Source organism: Schistocerca americana, chromosome X (genome assembly GCF_021461395.2).
Source record: "Schistocerca americana isolate TAMUIC-IGC-003095 chromosome X, iqSchAmer2.1, whole genome shotgun sequence".
NCBI classification, from domain to species: domain Eukaryota; kingdom Metazoa; phylum Arthropoda; class Insecta; order Orthoptera; family Acrididae; genus Schistocerca; species Schistocerca americana.
In genome coordinates, this window is record NC_060130.1 from 292,342,388 (window position 1) to 292,365,201 (window position 22,814).

General features: G+C 36.5%; 1 protein-coding gene across 1 annotated transcript; it reads right to left on the reverse strand.

Annotated features, from left to right (window-relative positions):
* Window positions 1-9,186: 9,186 nt before the first annotated feature.
* LOC124555967 lies at window positions 9,187-9,761 on the reverse strand. The gene is made up of 2 exons (XM_047130014.1): window positions 9,558-9,761; window positions 9,187-9,387 (listed from the first exon to the last, which is right to left on the reverse strand). Exons 1-2 carry the CDS (start codon window positions 9,759-9,761, stop codon window positions 9,187-9,189), a joined length of 405 nt encoding a protein of 134 aa, XP_046985970.1.
* Window positions 9,762-22,814: the final 13,053 nt, after the last annotated feature.

A 22,814-nucleotide genomic window follows, 5' to 3' on the forward strand; every position in this document is an offset into this window, starting at 1 on the left:
TGGTTAGTGTACTGATTATTATATGGTGTCTTCTGTGATATTTCCAAGGCCTTTGATTGTGTAACCCACAAGATACTCTTGGAGTAGGTCTATCATTACGGAATCAAAGGGCTTATAGGTAACTGGCTAAAATCATATCTTGATGACAGGAAACAAAAGTGGTTCTAAATGGCTGCAACCAAGGATCTTCTAATCTAGTGGATTCTGAATGGGGCAAAATTCAGCATAGAGTTCCCCAGGGATCTGTCGTTGGACCCTTGCTGTTTTTAATATATGTTAATGATTTACCCCTGTCCATTAGTAAAAATTGTGAATTCACAATGTTTGCTGATGATACAAGCTTTGTAGTAAATGGTAAGTCTACTGCTGATCTGGAGACTGATGTTAATGATATACTCAGAGAAGTTACAGCTTGGTTTTCAATTAATTCTCTTTCAGTTAATATTTAAAAAAAACTAATTTTATACAGTTCCACACAAAAAATTAAACTCTAGAAAATATAGTAATTGCTCATGACAACCAGGAACTAGAACAGGTGCACTCCACTAAATTCCTGGGGGTTCACATTGACAGTAGGCTCAACTGGGAAAAGCATGTGTCCCTTACTCTAAAAAGGCTTTCATCAGCAACTTTTGCTCTAAGAATCATTACTCATTTTGGGGACATCAACATTTTAAAATCAGCTTACTTTGGGTACTTTCACTCATTAATGAGCTACAGAATAATATTCTGGGGTAATTCACCGGCCTCAAAAAAAAATCTTAACTGCTCAGAAGAGAACAGTCAGAATCATGTGTGGGGTTCCTCCACGAACCTCATATAGAAAACATTTCACACAGTTAGGTATTCTGACCACAACATGTCAGTACATATAATCTCTGATGAATGTAGTTAATAAAGACTATGCTCAGTATGAAACAAATTGTTCATACCATAACTACAATACTAGAGCTAAAGATGATCTACATGTTGAACTAAGAAATTTATCACTTGTACAGAAGGGAGTAAAGTATGCTGCTATAAAGACTTTTAATGCATTGCCTAATTATATTAAATGTACAAGAGAAAATGAAATGCTGTTCAAAGGTATGTTAAAAAAATACCTGCTTGACCATCCACTGTACTCCTTAGATGAATTCTTATCCAGAAGTAATGCACTCCCTTTATAATAGATGAATTTAGTCTCTTAGTTATTAGATGGACAATACAATATTGTGTTAATGTTATAGTGTTAATGTTATAGCTATAATGTTATAGTGTGAATTGCTATACTAGTTAAATGACAGCTTCTATATGAGAAAAAGTGATACTTATTAATATCTATATCATTGTATTATATTACTATTCTGTAGCATCGATTGTATTTGTACAATTGTATTGACACGTTCCACATCCAGGCGAATCACTCCCATGTACGGGTCCATGGAATACACATACCAAATAAAATAAAAATAAAGTAGACTGCATGCAAATATGTTGAAGGTATTGGTGAACAAGTGCGGAGATGCTTTCACTGGAGACGCAGTAAACGGTCATGATGGGCATGTCAGGTGTTGAGCTTATAGGTCTTTTGAAGTATGCAGAAAGTTGATGTCCAGGGAGAAGTAGTAGTGGAGAGGGAAACATCTTCTGTAAGAAAATTTTAGGAGTTACTTAGGAATTTGGAAATGAACGTGAAGTCATTGCAGCAGCCATTGTTGGTTGATATGTCTGATGGCTGGCAGAGGGTGTCTGCTATGTAATCATCATAGTTCATTATGACAGTGGTGTAACCTTTGTCTGGAGGAAAGATAATCAGACTTAGATCAGTTTTGAGACATGATTCATTGTGCACTTGTGAGGTGGGTTTTGAGGGAAAGGGATATAGGGAAGAAAGCTGAGGGGACATTAGAAGTTAGACATTCTTAGAATGTTACCAAGGGGTGGTTGGATTTGAGTCAAGTGAGGTGCAGTATGAGCTAGACAAGATTCTGTATTGACATTCGATTAATTATGGTCTGTAAGGTGGTTAGCAAAGAAGTGTAAAGTCAGACTCAAGAAAAGCAGGTTCTTGACAAAAACACCCTGACTCTATTTGAAAATGGGCCAAAAATGAGGTGTTTGATGAAGACAGAAATTTCTGTAGGGGTGAGGTCTTTGAAGGACAAGATGACAACCAATTTATGGGTCTGTTTCAGTTTTGGGAAGGAGTCTCTAGAAATCTGATGTTGCAAAAAATAGTTATGTCCACCACTTATAAGTAGCTCAAAACAACAGAAGTTGCTGACAGAGGCTATGGTGATCAAGTCACTTTGGTAACAATAGATATTGTTTACTTTGTGTGGGGGGGCCAAGAGATTGGGGAGGAGGAAGCACTGTAGTAGGTGCTCAATGTGAACAAAACGTTTCTTTAATCAGTTCTTTAACATATTCACTTACTATCTGTTTTCATCAACTCAGTTTCTTATTTGAACTTTCCCTATACTCATACCATAGAGGTCTGTAATTAATCAAAAATTATTTTAAATTTTAATAATGTTGTTATTCAACTGTTAGCCATTTTGACAATTTGTTACAAGATGTATTTTCTGTTGAAACTGTTACAGAAAGTTTTATGTAAATATTCTTGAGGCATTTTATGATCTCTTTGCAAGCATATAAATCTTCTAGCCATTTTGGAACATTCTTTAAGGTATATCTGTTGTCAGCCCTACTCCAGTTGTCATAATTTAGCAACTGATAAATAGACACTCCTCTTCTATGCAACAGAATTATGAAATTCAAAATGCAGAATTTCTGGATGGTAGTACCTTTAAAACGAATATTATTTTTAATGTGCAAGAAAACTTTCGATTAGGCTATTGGAGGAAATAGTTTCTTTCCTGTTTATAGCAACAATGAGGTCACAGATAAAACACAAGAACACCTGGTGAGGAAAGCAAACAAGGTCTGCAAGGAAATTAACAGTTGGTCAAAATGGAATAAACTCTCATTAACATTAAGATAATAGACAGTGTGATAGTCGGCATAGAGAGGGAAAATAACAATGTCAAATTAAACATTATTGATAATTTCAAAGAGTCTATAACAAACACACAAATTTATCTACGAATATTGACTGTGTGCTGAAGCAAAATAAAGACACAAAGATAGTGCTGAAGGAATATAATCAACATAGATTACTGTCTTTAGCAAGTGACAGACAGAGCTTTGGACATAACAAAAGTGACCTGCTCCAGTTTTGCATTGGTAACACTAAGTATCTATGATAGGATGACTTGACTGACATAGTGGTCAAAAGTTATATACAGAAACATTCCTTGTGAATCAGTCTGCCTATTAGCATAAACTGTGTCAAAATCCTCGCAGCAGTTTCTGAGATTAACCTTTACAGATGGACAGAAAAATGCAGTGGAGGACTTTAATGTATAATATTTATAGAAAGATTTGTGTAGATTCTGCTCAAGATTTGCCATTCTCCAGAGTTGAGGTGACTGTTTACTACTTTTTCCATCAGATATTATCTCCTTTGTAGCTGAACAGGTCATAGCACCCACTGTTGTCAAGAGATGTCACTCCAAATGCCAAGTAAATATGGAACAGATAACAATACATATACTGCACACTCATTATTACAAAAATGATAAACTATATGCATAAATCTACCTTGAGAATTAGTCGGCCAGTTAGTTAAAACTGTATCTGAGTTTAGGCTTCACATACTGACTGAAAAATGTGATAGGGGACTTTAATTTTAATATATACTCAGTCAGTAACTGTAGAATTATTTCTTATGGATCGTAAACACAAAATCTGAGAACAATTATTATATTACATGAGAGGTTCATAAGAATAATAATTATAAAGAGGTAAGTAAGTGCTGTGTAAAGATCTGCTTAAAAGATTGTAAGCCCTAATGTAGCACAAGATACACAATTACCGTTCCATTGTACACCTAAATAACATAAGATCAGGGAACAAAGGCTAAACTTATTCACATTTATCAAGAATAAATAAACAAAAGTCCCAAATTAGCATTTTTGTCAATAGATAACATGTTACAATATATTTTCCAGGAAGATTAAAAAGTTAATTAAAGTGAACGTTTTATGAAACAGTTGAAACCTCTTAAATACAACATATTATTAGGTGAAGAATTATTTAAATAATATGGAGTTAGGGCAAGCAAAAATATATAATACATTATTAATAAGAAACATCTGAGACGCAGCTACATATTTTCACAGAGTAACACGCCATAAGCCCAAGATCTCTAATGGATGAAATTATTCTTCTTTCCTCTTCCTGAGCTCAACATCTCAGCTATTATAGTCAAATTATGACTCAGTTTTCCAAAAAGAAAGAAAAAAGTACATAGGCTGTATGGAACTGGAGCAGTATTATTATGTTCTTGATAACTGACATTTCCTGACAGATTAAATTTGTGTGCCAGATTAGGACTCCAAATCTGGCTGCTCACTTCCATAAGCAATGACTTTATCAATTGTGCTGTCCAGGTTTAACTGACAACACTCCTCTCAGATTCCATCCACAATTATCTGCTGGATTGGCACTGTACCCCCAATCCATCAGATAATTCTATTTGTCACAAAGTTTCAGAACAGTATACACTCAACTGCAGAATGAAAGATTCAACCTGTTCAAATGTCAGTCATAAGTATGTGTGTGTGTGTGTGTGTGTGTGTGTAAATTTTTAAGGGACCAAACTGCTGAGGTCATTGGTCCCTAGTCTTACACACTACTTAAACTAACTTATGCTAAGAACAACACACACACCCATGCCCGAAGGAGGACTCAAACCTCCGGCAGGAGGGGCTACGCAGTCCGTGACATGGCACCTCCGACCATTCAGCCACTCCGCGTGTTTTGTGTGTGTATGTGTGTGTGTGTGTGTGTGTGTGTGTGTGTGTGAGAGAGAGAGAGAGAGAGAGAGAGAGAGAGAGAGAGAGAGAGAGAGAGAGAGAGAGGGAAGGGGAGAGAGAGAGAGAGAGAGAGAGAGAGAGAGAGAGAGAGAGAGACAGACAGACAGACAGACAGAGACAGAGAGAGAGAGATCCACATGGAGAGTTATAAAGAAAGAAACTTGTAGTTCAGCGCCATAGAAAAAGAATGTATTATTAACACTACAAGGCTCAAAAGTCACAGACCCAAATTCAGTTGTGGAAACATTCAATGAATTCTTCACTTCACTAGCTGAAGACCTCATTCAAGTACACTGTCAAGGACCAGTTGCCAAGATTCTCCAGCATGTCAGTGATCTCGACTGCTTCTATGTATGTTTATGAAACAAACCCAAATGAAATTGTAAGTAAAATTAAATTGTTAAGAAATAAAATGTCAGGTGGTCTTGATGAAGTATCTGATTTCATATTAAAGCATGTGCTCATCACATATCAAACCCCTTGGCAAAAATTTTCAACCTCTCTTTAAAAACTGGTGTATTTCCAGATATTTTTAAAACAGGAAAAGTTTCACTACTGCTAAAGAAAGGTTCTTCTGAAAAAATATCAAACTGCCAACCCATGTCACAGTTAAGTTCCTTCTCAAACATTCTAGAAAAACTCTTCTATGACAGGCTTTTAAGTTCCATAAATAAATATGCACCTCTTACAGTACAACAACATGGTTTTAGAAAGTCAAAATCTACACAGACAGAAATTTTCGAATTCTTAGACTGCATTTTAAAATGCCTTGATCAACATTAATTAGCTGCAAGTATTTTTCTAGATCTGTCAAAAGCCTTTGATGCCCTGGACCATAACATTCTGCTCGAAAAATTAGAAAGACAAGGAGTAAGAGGTGTAGCACATAGCTGGTTGTGTTCATACCTAAAAAACTGCAGGCAGAAAGTATCACTTCAGTATGAATTCAACAAAATGAATAAAACAAGAAACAACTCCTTTCTTTCTAGCAAATTACCAATAAAATATGGTGTATCACAGGGCTCAATCTTAGGTCCACTACTCTTCTTGATTTATGTGGATGACTTAGTTGAATATCTGAGTCCCACAAAAACTATGCTGTTTGCCAATGACACCAGCATATTGCTCACGGGATCCAGTCCAGAGACTTTGCAGTCCACAGCAGAAAGTTCTATGAAAATACTCTCTGAGTGGTTGACAAAAAGCAAACTCATTATAAATACTGAAAAAACTGTGTGTGTCAATTTTCGTTTAATTCCTCCAACTAATCAAATGTCTATTCAAACACAATTAAACAATGATCCCCTAAAAAATGTAAGTGTCACAAAATTTTTGGGTCTATCGGTTCAGCAAGACTTAAAGTGGGACACACATATAAATAACTTGTTTAGAAAATTATCATCTGTGTGCTTAGGCCTAAGAATTTTAAAGGCTACAACAAGAAAAATAACAGTACTTCAGGCATACTATGCACAGTTCCACTCACTAGTCCGATATGGGATTGTTTTTTGGGGATACTCAGCTCACAGTGTAAAGGTTTTTAAAATGCAAAAAAGAGCTCTAAGAATAATTTATGGCCTTAAAAAGATGGAGTCCTGTAAATCCCATTTTACTGAGCTTCGTGTTTTAAATGTTCCAAGTTTATTCATTTATGAAACTATCTTGTTCACTAGGGACTACCTCCTGAAAACAGGCAAACAGCTACAGAACACAAATGTACTCAACTATAGTAGCAGAAGGAAATCAAATATTCATCAAAAATAGCGAGGTAACATTGGTGTAATACACAATAAGATACCAGAAGAAATAAAAAATGCTACTCATCCAATATTTAAAGCTAAACTAAAGGCACATCTAATAAAGCACTGTTTCTATTCTGTCAGAAAATTTCTGAATACATAACAAAATTAATTGTAATAGGTACCTATTTTTAATTTTCCTACTATTTTGCTAATACTATGTATTATTGTAACTTATCTTTGACCTGTCCAGTATCAATTGTACAATTTGTGCTGTATGATAAAACTGGACCAATAAAAAATCAAATCAAATCAAATCAAATCAAGTGAGAGAGAGAGAGAGAGAGAGAGAGAGAGAGAGAGAGAGAGAGAGTCTGCAATGGCTATTGATGAAATTTTTTTAACATTGTCAGCTAATTTGCTTATTTGCTTGTAGGTATGCACACACCAAAGAGCATTGTATACAAGGCATAAATTCTTGTCATTATTGATATTAAATGCCTACCTAAATATATCTATCTATGCAAAAATACATTTTAACTTGGCTTCATTTTGTATTAAGCTGGAATATCAAATATCATTGTAAAAACAATTTGTTGATGATAAACTATCATTACTACTACTAACACTACTGCTAATATTTCTGGTCAGGAACTAATAAAAGAGATGTCATCAAACTGAGAACATAAATAATTTACAGTCAGCAAACTGAATTGTAATAAACTTTTGCACAGCATAACAAGACAAGAGATGTCACATTGTGATTAAATGTACTTAGCTTCATATGTTCAGTTGTGTAATATTGTTGAGGGTCTCATCTGATCCCTGCTAAAAGAACGGTCCTGAGTTCTTATTCTTTGTAGTACAAGGGCATCTAATTTGCATTATGTTCTTGGAAAATCTTAAAGTAAAGCTCAATTGACATTTTAAAATTCACTTCCACATTTATTGCATCAAACTTCCACATAGACTGACACACAATGTTGATAATTGTAATAGTGTGCCATGTACTCTATTCGTAGACACAGTGTACTGGATTGGCAGGAGCAACCACTAAAGTATACATATATTCTAAACATGGTAAATCAGTACATGCATTATTGACAGGATTAGATTAGATTAGATTAATACTTGTTCCACAGATCATTAACATGACACTTCATAATAATGTGGAATGTGTCAGTTTAACAAAAGTTTCTTTACATGTCATCATCCAAGTTTTTTAATAATAATAATCTGATTACTAATTTATGTCTAAAAGTTCATCTATTAAGTAGAAGGAGTTGTCATTCAGTAATTATTTCAATATTTTTTAATTCTTTCAGTTCATTTTTAAAGGCTAGTTGGTTATCTGTCAGTATTTTTATGCTATTTGGTAAGTGACCAAAGACTTTTGTGGCAGCATAATTCACCCCTTTCTGTGCCAACATCACATTTAATCCAGAATAGTGCAGATCAGCTTTTCTCCTAATGTTGTAGCTATGCACACTTCTGTTGCTTTTGAATTGTGATTCATTATTAATAACAAATTTCCATGAGTGAATATATACATTGTGAAAGTACTGTGAATACCCCTAATTCCTTAAATAAATGTCTGCTTCATTAATGATAAGTTACAACAAAATATGATGACATATGAAAGCAGTGAATGGAAATAGGTACAGTAAGCTAATTTATTGATATGTTTATCACCAAAATTTGCAACAACCCAAACAGCGTATGTAGCTGAACTCAAACATTTCAGTAGATCATTAATGTGTTTCTACCAATTTAATATATCATCAATGCACACATCCAAAAATTTGAAATATACTGCCTTAGCTATAGACTTCTATTCAGACTCTGAATAATTAATGGTGCTATGCCATTTACTGTACAGAACAGTATATACTTCTTTAATTAAAATTTAATGAGAGTCCATTAACAGAGAACCACTGACTAATTTTCTGAAAGACATTGTTTACGATTTCGTCAGGTAATTCTTATTTGTTGGGTGTAACTACTATACTCGTATCATCAGCAAAAAGAACTAGCTTTGCATCTTCATGAATATGGAGTGGCAAGACATTAGCCCTTTCATCTCTGAATTAATGTCTCTGATATAAAAAAATATTTACTTTCAAATATATAATGAAAGGTTGTTTTAGAAATAGACTTGAAGTTTTCAAAAATTTTCCCTCACCCAATGTTGAAAGAAAAAAAATGTTGCCATCTGGCAACATTAAAATTGAATACAAAAACAAGAGTTATTCAATTATAAGGAAGAAAAACAGTAATACTAGGATAATATGCCTTTATGTGGATGACATGACCATTTCTAAGTTTATCTTTATGCAACATAACTAAACATGCTGTCAAAATAAGTATTGGAAAACTTAATTTATTACTATTATGGGAAGACACAAATTTTTTCACTTGCTAAACATAGGAACACTTTACATTTTGTGCACAAAACTCTGCTGAACCCTTTAGTGTATAGCTTACAATGGCATTTCTGATGGTTCTGTCGAAGCCAATGACCAACGTCATCCTGTATCATCATATATGTTGTCTGAAATAGGCCAGGGAGCTACCAACCTTTTCTTTGGAGTTCGTATACCTTCTGTAGGTGGTCTTCTTCTTTTGTGCTGAACAAAATTTCCTGTCATAGTAAGACCAGAAGCAATATGTGTGTGGAAATCTAGTAGAGAAAAACTAATGTTATGCCTCACTGATTCAAGTGATGCCTGTAAAGCAGCCATGAATTTTCAACTGCTACATTGAATCACAAATAAATTATTCACATATACCACCTTTTGGGATGGACTTTCATTCTATCAAGTTCTATCAGCATGTCTGCTAAATCCACCCTTCCCATGAGTTCGCTGAATTCCTTCACAATCAGTGGTCAGTTTACCTGAATTGACTTATTATCCTCTTTACTCCACCTCTTGCATGCCTCCTGTGGATTTATATCTACATATGTGGGAACTAACTGCACAGCTTTATTATCATACCACCTTACTGCTATGATGTTGGATAATTCACCAATGGTAACATCCAGCTTCCCTTTTCCTTTCTTTTTCAACTTCTTTTCTTCTGCTGGAGGGTAGAGTGACATTCTGTATGAATGAATAGTCCCAACACATAAAACACCTTTGTGTTTGAGAATTTCTATGAGTTCTAAAGAGCTGAACCAACTGTCAAAAATATCTTGTAATTCTTGCCCTCTGGTAAATTTTCACACAGCATCAGATCAGTATCACCTAAAAATCTTACACCATACTCATCACATACACCTTTACCTACACAAATTCGAATTCATATATTAGGCCTGATTCTCCAGTGTAAATAAACACCTTATATCCGCATTTATGAGTTTCATTCTTTAGATACTGAACTGAAGAATGCCTTCCCTTCAAAGGGATGATTTGTTCACCAGTACTCTATTTCTCTTCTTGAGGGAGCTACAACATAAAGTTCTGCAAAGAATCTGTCAATGCCACAGTTTGAATACTTTGGTTTCTAGTTGTTATAGTTGTTTAAATGGAAATATTTCCTTAGAATTGCAAATCCATTCCTGCTCATAACATCTGAAATTGGGGGAAACAACATTATTGTGATGAATACATTTCATATTGTGCCTTTAGAACTGCACCCATAAAAATAATAACCCAATACAGTGAAACCACTATGTTACATTTTTGTGTCATCCAGACTTAAAAAAAACCAAAATGGAGGAAAATGTAGAGTCAAGGAAAATGTTAAAACCCCCAAAATAATAGCAAAAACACATGTAATTGCCATGTATGATTAAAAATCACAGTCCTCTCCAATACTTTCTATAAAATCTGCCCAAGTGAAGGAAATTAAATGTACTCTGCCATGTTTATACAATAATTTGTGCTAACAAATTTCATCAGTTCTTAAAAAAATGGCAGATGTGTAACAGCAAGTAAAAACTCATCAAAAAATTGAAATTGGTATCTGGGTACAAGATAACCAAGCTATTTTCTGACATGCTACAACCACAAATTACACATTCAAAACATGCATTTTTGAAGGATCATCCTTTGTTCTCACCCAAAAAGGATAAAAAATTGATGAACATGCTGAGTTAAACCAAAAACATCACAGCAGCTAAGTCGTTAAACCACAAGCACAAATGTTGACACATGCTTAACGACAAACTTTGTCACCATTGCTGTAATTATTTAAGGCTTTTCTTACAAGTTTTCCTTCATATGCTCACCACTGACAAAGTATTATTTTAGGCTTTAAGAGAGAAACAGAGACGTGAAAAAAGGAGTTTATTTAGCCAGCTGACATTACAAGATTATTAAAAGTTGGCTTAGTGAATTTCTGCACACTGTGGAAAATTTAAATTTGAAAGAAAGCTCAGATACTAAAGTTTCACATCATGACCTCTAAGATCGCTGCCAATCTCTACACTCTACAGTGTGTGTTCTGTGTGGTGCTAAGTATATACATGAGTAGTGTATGGAGTTGTTGCAACAGTATCATGTCAGATTTGAACATGAAGGTCTTTAAAATGAGCTATTGCAAAACCCTTGTTTATTTCTGTGTGACATCTGTGTCATAACACATCATCTGTATGAAAAGTGTATTTTCAGCACTTCACAAAATGCTTTCACCGCTACCTACACTCTTGTTGTTGAATATCCACTCCCCCTCTCCTCAGATCCAGTATGCAAGCTCATTTTACATGTGTTAGTGTGATGTGGCTATTGGGTGACTTAGCAAGTCACCACCCGATTAGAGTTCACTAGCTGGTGATGGGCAACATTCCCTCAATTATGACTGAGCATGTTATTTGAGATTCAGTGTTTGAATTTAAGAGGTTGATGATTGATACTGTTGCTGAATACAGTGGGTCAGAAATACATGCAAAAAGATGAGACTGAGTTATAAGTGGCACAAGAAAGAGTGGTGGCTGGAACCATTCATCATATGTTGTCTTGGTCCATAATATTTCACATTGACTGTCTTGTTTTTCCATTACCACTGCAACCTAGCAGTAGTTGTATCATAATTGTGTGATGAAGCTAAATATTGCAAGTTGCGTTGGCAACACTGATCACAGATTACATAGGCATTTCCTCTCTCATGTCTCCCCTCTCCACAGCAGCCTAAAATATTCCTTAATTGCACCAACACCAGTGGTGTGAAACATCTGTCTTTTGTGCCACTTATAGCTCGTTCAGTCATATCAAATCTCAATAGGAAGAAAATGGGATAAAGTCAATAAGACATTGAGTAACAACTTAGAATTGAAATAAACCTCACTAGGAAGAAATGTAAAATCAGGGAACTTTCAGTATTTATCTTATGGGTTTTTCACAGGGGCTACAAATTTATCATGTAGAATCATCAAAAATGTAAAATCAGAGAAAATAAAATCAAAGATCCACTGTATATTGTTTTATTTCATTAGAGGAAACAACAATGACAAGCCCATCTTTGATGTGTGCATAAAGATTGGTTTCAAGGAGAATGGATTCATATATTTCATTACCTATGGACATCTGAAAATATTTCCATTGGAGTCAGGTCTTCATCAGGTGGTGGTGGAGGTATGTTGACTTTCCATGTTGTAGCTGGTAGAATGAAATCACTTTTCTTCCATGTGGAGTTTTTCTTCTTCTTTTTCACAGATTAAGTTGCTTTCTGTAACATAGTTAATGGATAAACAATTAGTTATGTGTACTTTTGAGCAAATACTAGGTAATTATTTTTCAAACTGAAAATTTTAATACTTACCTAACTGGTGGAAGGTTGAACACGATTACTTTCTATATTTGTTGCTTGTGGTTTAGAGATGCTTTTATATTCAATAATACAATCCTCACCTTGAATGTGTATTTTGATGTGATTATTTTGTGGACATTCAAAGATGCTGTCAGAGTCTTGTTAATAATGTCAGACTCACTATTTTCTTAATCAGATGAAAAGCTAAACTCTGAAATATCGCCATCTGGAATCTGCAGCAGCCCTAGTATTTGCTCATCAGTAAGATTTTTCTGGCAAAATGCAATTCCCAGAAAAGTGTAAAACAGGAAGCAGTTGTTATGTCAATGTAAAACAGTCATATTTCAGTAAATATTCTGAGTATGCATTATTACAAATGTGTTATTATTTTATATTAAGTGATACATTGTAGTTTTATTAATGTTATGCAAAGCTTCCCTTATAAATATTTGTAATGAGAGCAGTACAAAAATACAACAAATAGGACACAACAGCTGACAAAAACATCAAAATGGCAACCCATACAAAAGATTACTTTCAGGATGCCTTTGTTTGCATACTGCTGCCATCTGTTGTTGATTTGTCAAAATATGTATGTGCAGCCATAAGGCAACAACAGGAAAAGGAGCTGGAGTGGAAGCTTCCTATGGCCAAAAATAGTAGTGTTGCAATATCGCTACAGTAGGGATGAAAGGGTTAATATATATTAAAAAGAACAAGGGACTAAAGACTGAACCCTAGGGACACTGCATTTTGAGGAATCTGCTCATTTTACTGCATTATGTGAATTATTTATTTCAACCTTCTGCAATCTTCCCGTTATATATATGAATCAAACAATTTGTGCACTGTAGCACCCATACCACAATATTTAAGCTTGCCTAGAAGAATTCTGTGATTTACACATTCAAAAGCTTTTGAGAGACTACAAAACTCCCAATGGGTGATGTACATTTATTCAACGTATTTAACATTTGATCAGTGAAAGCATATGTAACATTTTCTGTTAAAAAGCCTTTCTGAAAACCCAACTGACATTTTGGTAGTGCTTTATTTTTACAAATATATGAAGCTACTTTTAAATACAACACTTTTTCTAGAATTTCGAAAAAGCTGTCAGATATGAGACTGAACAGTAATTGTTCACATCAGGCTAATCCCCATTTATATGCAATGGATTAACAATAGCGTGTTCCTGTTCATTAAGAAAAATGTTCTGTTTCAGTGAGTTGTTACATATGTGGCTGAGAATCTTAGTTATCTTTTGCGAACAAATTTTTAGTACTCTGTTGGAAATGCCATTCATTCCAACCAAGCTTTTGCTTTTGAGTGAGTTTGTTATTCTCCTAATTTCAGGAGAGATGGGTAGAATTTCGATGTTATCAGAATTCATGCATATTCCCTCTTCCATCTATAGCTTTGACTTTCCTAGTGAACATGAGTATCTATATCCTATTTTCTCCACAACATTTAAAAACTGGTATTTAAAAATATTTCCATCTTCTGACTTTTTGTTAATAAACTTTTCATTCATTCTGATGTGCTGTTGGTTGCCGTATTTTGCTTTTAATAATATTCTACATTGTTTTAATTTTACACACATCAAAAAATGTTTTCCTCACCCTGAAGACACATGTTGGCTGTGGATACTGTATCACAGACACAGTCCCTTAGTCTGTTCAGAGATGTCACTAAAACCACCCAAAGATGTAAACAACCATGCATGAGCAGCACCTAGGATTGAGGGCGTCCAACAGCCAATTAGTTCCAGTCATTCCACCAGGAAGGAAGTACACAGCTCCTGTTGTCTGTAGTTCAACATGCCTAGACAGTCAACACTGCGGTTTGATCACCTCCGTATTGTTACTTTGTGCCAGGAAGGGCTCTTAATGAGGGAAGTGTCCAGGTGTCTTGGAGTGAACCAAAACGATGTTGTTTGGACATGCAGGAGATACAGCGAGACAGGAACTGTCAATGACATACCTTGCTCAGGCCACCCAAGTACTACTACTGCAGTGGATGACCACTGCATCTGGATTACGACTTGTAGGAACCCTGACAGCAATGCCACCATGTTGAATAATGCTTTTCATGCAGCAACAGGATGTCATGTTATGACTCAAACTGTGCACAATAGGCTGCATGTTTCACAACTTCACTCCCAACGACCATGGCGAGGTCCACCTTTGCAACCACAACACCATGCAGCTTGGTACAGATGGACCCAACAATATGTCAGATGAACCACTCAGCATTAGCATCACGTTATCTTCACTGGTGAGTGTCACATATGCCTTCAACCAGACAATTGCCAGAGACATGTTTGGAGGCAACCCAGTCAGGCTGAACACCTTAGACACACTGGCCAGCGAGTGCAGCAAGATGGAGCTTTGCTGATGTTTTGGGGTGGCATTATGTGGGGCCAACAAACACTATTGGTCATGGAAGGTGCCATAATGGCTGTACTATATGTGAATGTCATCCTCTATCTGATAGTGCAACCATATCACCAACATATTGGTAAGGCATTCATCTTCATGAACGACAATTCACACCCCCATCATGTACATCTTGTGAATGACTTCCTTCGGGATAACAACATCGCTTGACTAGAATGGCCAGCATGTTCTGCAGACATTAACCATATCAAAAAGGGCTGTTTATGGATGACATGACCCACCAACCACTCTGAGGGATCTATGCCAAATCGCCATTGAGGAGTGGGACAATCTGGACCAACAGTGCCTTGATGAACTTGTGGATAGTATGCCACAATGAATACAGGCATGCGCCAAAGCAAGAGGACATGCTACTGGGTATTAGAGGTACTAGTGTGTACAGCAAACTGGATCACCATCTCTGAAGGTCTCACTGAATGGTGGTATAACATGCAATGCTTGGTTTTCATGAGCAAGAAAAAGGTATGAAATTATGTTTATGTTGATCTCTATTCCAATTTTTGTACATGTTCTGGAACTCCCGGAACAGAGGTGATGGAAAACTTTTTTTGATGTGTGTATTATCAGAGGTGCTAATGTCAAACATAATACATGTATTTCAGGAGTTTTTAATAACTTTCCTTAATATAGTACAGTAATTTTATTACATTATTTTGACTTTTTCTGGGTTATTACTCTTTCTTGCTATTCGATTCATTTCCCTTTTCTGGTTACAAGTTATTTTTTTCCATTTAGTAAGCCATTATAATCATATTCACTGTTTTCTTAGGGAAAATTTTGTCAAACATACTAACAAATGGTAATAAGTTCTGTTTTAAATTAACTTCAGGTTCCTGGTACACATAATCCCAATCTGACTGTTGCAAGCTTTCCCTAAAGTTTGCAGCTGTTAGATTGATAACTGAATGTACCACCTCGATGACTGTTGTGCTTTACTTTATGGAACTTTCTTATACACTGTAAGTAGCTGTGCATCATTATCAAAAAGACTATTCTTAACAGGACAAATGTTTATTTGCTTGAATTTTTCTTGATCTATAAAAATATTATCTATCAGTGTGTTGCTTTCCTGCACTATTCAAGTAGGAAAATTAGTAACTCCTGTCAAATTGAAAGAACCAAGTCATACTTCAAAGGTCATTTTTCCTATCAGACTCTTTCAGAAAATCTGCATTGAAATCCCCACAAATAATAATTCTATATGACAGACAGTACATGAAAGAATACATGTTTTTCAGAAACAGTTGAATATTTCTCATTGGAGACCTATACACAGCTACAATCATAAAAGTATGAGCTTCAGTGCCCTCCTTAATGATTTTGCTATCTACCCAGCCAATATACCCTCCCCTATCCTACTGAGGTGCAGGTCATGCATAGTGAAATCCCCATTACCAATAGCATCAACCGGAACCAAACCCACATCTAACCCAACAGCCACTGAAAGTGGCTGATCTAGCTCCATGTTGACCATCCTTACAGAGCTGTTGAACTGTGGCTGATTGTCTGATCATACCACATGAAAGCAGCTACCAATCCCACATCTTCATGGTTAACTGCTGAAGCTATTTTCATCACATCACTGTCAATGTTGTAGCCCTAATCCCTTCAATACTGTTCCCTGTACTGTTTTCCACTATCACAACATGGTTCTGCTTTCCAAAGCCCTTGCAAAAGGATCCTACAGCCTCTACAATTTGGCTAAGACATGCACTGGTCTTCAAAATGTTTGTGCCCTGGTACCTGTTGCCTAATGTTTCCTGCAAAATCTCGTCGACACCCCTTCCATGGCTACTTCCAAGCATTAGAACTTTCCTAATACTTTCTACTTGTTTTAAATAATTGGTTTCCTAATGAAAGTCTGTTGGATATTAACTACACTTTTGTCTAATAGAGCCTTTTTCTTACCTAACTGACATAGCAAGGCAAATCTGTTTTTTGTGTGAGTGATGACTCTAACAGACACTATTCTCTTTCTGTGGCCCCTATTCCCTGCTACCACTTCCCAATTATCTTTACCCTTCTCCCCCCTTAACCTCATCAGTTCCTTCCTAGCACTATCCAGTTCAGCCTTAAGGGCTCTAATCTCTACTTCCTGTTCCATTATTTTCCTTGATTTTCAATTACAAATAGTAATTACAAAATATTTTAAAAAATAAACGCACCGTGGTACACTTGACAAAAAATAATTACAATTTTCATAGCAAAACTTAATAAATTGCCATTTCTTCATATCAAAATTTATTTTATAAATGTTTTTAACAACTAATTTTAAAATATAAATTTTAAATGTAATTTCGTTAACATTTAATTTCCTGAATTCTGAAGATCACCATTCTGAAATATCATACAGTGTCTGCAAATGGTGGTTTGAACGCTTGCTCCCATACATCTCTATGTGTTTAGTTATTGTCATGGATAATGTGAGAATCAATTCAGTGCAACTGAACAATGCTCCAGCAAAAAAATCCAAAAAGATGGACATTATTGCATGGTTGTCATTTAATGGAGTACCTCATAGTTCAACACATATCAGAGCAGAATTTCTGTTCCTTGTCAGTGCACACAATCCTGCGTACAGAATTCATGAGATAAACAAACCTGCAAAGCAGCATGAATGCCATATTGTTAGATTACTCCCATATCATTGTCATTACAACCCAATCAAGTTGGTGTGTGCTCAGATGAAAGCATATATTGCAGAAAAGAACAATGCATTTAAAATTGCAGATATTGAGAGTCTTCCATTGGAGGCAATGGATAGCATCTCAAGATCTGTATGGACAGCAAGACATACACAGAAACTGCAGAATGAATGACAGAGAAATTGGCATGGACATGATTATGGACCATTTCATTATAAATGTTGCTGGGCGTGAGTCATCTGCGTCAGTCAGTGAAGATGATGGCATGGATTCCTTACAGTGAATTATGTAAGTAAAATTATTGGTACTTATGACTTTGTTTGTAAGACTGTGTTTGCAGCTGCATTAAAAATTATTAATAGCTCAATTATTCATCTTTGATCTCACAATAGTGTAGTTTTCTTCATAAAGTATATATGTTTTCCATTACATACGTGAGATGAAATGCTGCAGCACATTGCACATTCAAAGAAAATTAGCTTTCAATAACTCATTAAATGAGCTGTTTATGATATCCTGAAAGTCACACATTTCTAAAATGTGAAAACGCTTTAAATATTTTCAGTCACTGTGGATGCTTAATGCAAGCAATACAAAAATTCATTTGATGAACAAAACAGATCATCATTATTCAAAACATGGAATGTTAAACATTGACAATATTTAAAGTAAATACACCATTATCACTGGCAAAATATAGTGTGTGCGTGCGTGTGTGTGTGTGTGTGTGTGTGTGTGTGTTTGTGTGTGTGTGTGTCTAAGTGTTCACATTATTAAGAAAGCAGTTCACTGTGGAACAATGTGTATGCTAGCATGCCAATAGCTGTCAGAGTGCATGAACTAACAGAATAAAATTGGCAATATTGCAATGTATTTTCCCTCTCTCCCTCTCTCTCTCTCTCTCTCTCTCTCTCTGCATAGAATGTATACTGCTCCCACCTTCATAGCTGCACTCAACTCTAGGAATAACCTAGTTTAATTATGTGATTACTTAACATATATGCACACATGTTACACATATAATATTTTTACAGTCTTTGGCATGTGTGTCAAGAAGACTGTGAGCAAACATCTAAAAAGTTACATACATTGTCTACAAAGCCTCTTAAATTCTGGCAAAAATGTATCCCTGTACAGCTGTAAAGCACTGACTGCACACCAACCTGCACATCGGCACAAAACAGCATCAAGAAGGTGCTGACCAGTGCCACACCTCCAGGAAGACAGGTTCAGCACCCCTTTCAATACTAATTTAACCAGCTGCCCATTGCTGGTCAGCCAGTTTGGTTGCAGTCTTCATGAGCATCAGTCCTGAGTAATAGGAAGACAATACTTAACTTGCAGTCAGCAAGTTGTAATAGTCTGTATAAGTTACTGCACATAGGAGGGACAGAAGCACAACAGGTTAACTATTGTTCTCCTCTTCGTAGAAATAAAGTGTCCTTCTAATTTGAAAGTGTTTTGTACAAATAATTTGTGGATTTCTGCCACTGGTCATTGCAAATTCTCTCCTTCTTTGTTTGTGTTGGTGCTGACTCCCACAGCAGCCAGCACAACACCTGATGGCATGGATTACAGAACCAATGCTGCCTTCACTCTATGCCACTCTGTCACAGTGTGTCTCTTTTCTTTGAGAGGCACATTGTCACTAATTGCTTATAATTGGCTCGCACATTGTCACTAATTGCTTATAATTGGTTATATGATTTTGTGTGCTGCTCCTTTCAATAATGGCCTCTAACCCACCTCTGGCTGCTGCTGGCTTTTATCTTGTGCCTATGCCTCCAGCTGCTGTTGGCTTTTATCTGATGCAGCTTACTCAGTTTCAGAATCACCAAATGTCGCAGTTGATGACAGTCCAGCAGCTTATTAATGTCCAAGCCACTGCTGCATCAACTTCACCACAACAGCCTGCCCCATCCACAGCACTGCCTCTGTGCATTCCACCATTCCCAGTGTTCACTGAGCAAGAAGAAGAAGGGAATGAATGCTATTCTCAGTTCAATGCTTATTATGGTACACATCAAGTGCTAGGAACTGTGAAACTTCCTTATTTCTTGTCAACAGTCAACACAGGAGTTTATCACCTTGCTCAGAAGTTATTCCTCACTAGTAGGCTAGAGCTGCTAGTTGTTAAAGATTTAGTTTCCACCCTCACTAAATGTTATAGGTGTGCTGGCATAAGCTGTCATCAGCACATTGGTTGACAAGGGTGTATGGCGAAGATCGATAGAAGATGCTGGATTGAGCACGCTTAACACAAGAGCGGCCAGAGACACACTGACAAGCAACATCCCACCAACACCCTCTCAGCAGCATGTATTTAGGCTGCCGCCACTGGCCGGAGGGCCTCACTGACTAACTCATCAAGACTGTCATCTGACAGTATCTGCACAGAGTGAGTCTAGATCATCACAGGATACGACAGTATATAGTGACTAGATTAATGACTATAGTGGTACCTGCAGTGAAACTTAAGTTTGTAATAGCAAGATTACCGATATTTGTCTGCAAGAGGGCTGTTTCTGATGTGTTTGTACAATAAACATGGACTCTACTCGAGTTACATAGCAGCTTCATGTAAATAAAAGAACTGTATTAATCCATGTGTGCATTTGTGTTGTAGAAGGAGGATACCAGCCCCCCCCCCCTCCCCCCATAACAACATCCTCTCCGTTGCTTCTTTGCAGTACAAGACGCTACAATAAGGATCAGATATAAATTGCTGCAGCTCATTACAGGTTCTTTCGATTATGAAAAAAATCAGAACAAACTATCGTCAGTGGGTCACAGTGTCATTTTCAGTGTAGTTATGGACAGCACTATAGTGATGCAATGATTCGTGATGCCATTATGTACAATGTACCAAACAGTAGGATTCATGAACAAATTCTCAAACATTCTGATCCTACATTGAAACAAGTGTTACAAATTATTGAACATCAGGAGTCATGTGATAGCGCCATGGAAAACTTTGCAGTAGCTCCCATTTGCAGTGTGACGCAAAGTGACAAACAGGCCTGGCCTTGTGACTGGCTACCATAAATGAATAGGCCACTGCACTGTGGCCAGAGTGAACAAGTGTCAATATGTGTATATGCTGTAAAATCATGTCCCCACTGCTTTTCTGTGCATGAAAGGCAACAATGCCCTTCACAGAACATGACTTGCTTTGCTTGCAGAAAGCCAGGTCATGTGCAGTCTGTGTGCTTGCAACAGACAAAGAACTTTACCCATGTTTACTCTTGTAAGTGTGGAGCACCTTCTCACTCAGCACATGTAGTTTTTTCCACACTAGTTCCTGATACTATTAATAACCACATTCAGGATGTGCCTCCACCCTACCCAAGTGCTGTGCAATGACAGTCCAACAGACTGTTTGTGAACTGCTGGATTGTGCATGTGACTTCAGTTAGACACTGTTACTTCTGTTACATTGCGTAATTGTGCCACTTATGAACAGTTGAGCTCACCACACTTGACAAAATCTTGCACACAACTTACTGTGTATAATGGTCAGGGCATTTCAGTGCTTGGTACATGTAGTTTGCCTATGACATTTACAATTTTATGTTCGCAAGACTGTGAAAATGTTTTTGAGTTAGATTCTTTTGATTTGTTTGGTCTTTGTGTACAGGACAATGTACTTTCTGTTGCTACTTTCAACCCAAAAGACAGTGTTGCTCAATTGATTGAGGAGTTTCCTGAGTTAATTTCTGAAGAACTTGGCACACATTTCAATGAAGGACAACGCACAACTGAAGTTTTTTTTTTTTTTATTTTGTCCCATCCCTCATGCTCTTAGAGACTAAGTCACAAGTGAATTTATAAATGGGAAGACAATAGCATTATTGGTTCTATCCAGACTAGTCAATGGGCTTCTCCCTTAGTCATCTTACCAAACCCTTCTGGGTGATTTTATCTTTGTGTTGACTTAAAATCCACTGTGAATCCATAAAAAATAACAGTTACTTATCTGTGGCCTCACCAAGAGGATAAATGGACAGGCTTGGTGCAGGCCTCTATTTTTCAAAAATCGACTTACGCAATGTGTATTTGGAAATTCCACTTGACGAGGAGTCTCAGAAAGCAAAACCCTTTGGCAGCACTTTCATATCTGCAATATTACAACACTACTTAGAACAACTTACTGCAAAAATTCTATTCTCTTCAAATTGCTTGGACAATATTGTGGTGTCAGGACTTGAACCACAGGAACACATCACACATCAGTAATTTTTGTATGCCTTTTGAAGTGCTTTCAACTGCAAGTTTGAAGTGTTGCCTGGACAAATGTGACTTTTTTCCAGTCTGAAATTCAGTATATAGCTAACATTCTTAATAGCCAGTGGGTTCACCTCCTTCACTCACATATGCTGGCTATCCAGGATCTCCCTGCTCCATGGAATATGACAGGATTACAGTCAGTTCTTAGGAAGATGATGTATTATATCCAGTCTACACCCAACACAGCCCAGATAGTGGCTCCATTACTTCATTTGTGCCAGAAGAATGTGCCATTTGTTTGGTCCAAAGAATGTCAGTATGCTTCCAGAAATTTAAAAATGCCTTGTTGAGTGATAGATGTCTTGTACATTTTGATCCCACTAAGCCTGTGGTTTTAGCATCATATGAAATCCGAACTGTGCCAAGTTGTTGACCAAGACTCAGATTGAGAAGGAAGTGCTTGTTATTATCTATGGCACAACAAAGTTTCACTATTATCTGTTTGGTCAGAAGTTTTACCTAGTGATGGATCATAACCCATTTCAGTCTTTGTTTCCATCCATCCAAACCCATTCTGCCATGCACAGCCCAGAAGCTGCAATGTTGGGCTTTGTTATTGTCACAGTATGAGTACAAAATATTGTACTGGCCCATGGTGAAACATGCAAATGCTGACACCCTTTCTCGCCTTTCTTTTGGTCTTGATTCTGAATTTGATGCTATTGCCACATCTTGTTGTCAGATAAATGTGCAGGACACTGAACTTATACACACTTTTCCATTGAACTGTAGAGAAATTGCACATGCCACAGAAGCAGACCCTGACTTGAACCTAACATTGCACTACATCCATACTGCTTTGCCTTGTTCAGTGAAAAACATTCAGAATTCTTTTGTGTGGTGATATTTTGCTTGTCAGCATAGCCTCTCTGTCCAGCATGGTGTGATTTTATTGCAACATGACTCTGGACAATTACATGTGCTTATTCCTAAAGTGTTGCAAAAAGATGTGTTGTGATTGTTCCATCAAGGACATTTGGGAACTGTATGCACAAAACAGTACTTGGCCAGGCA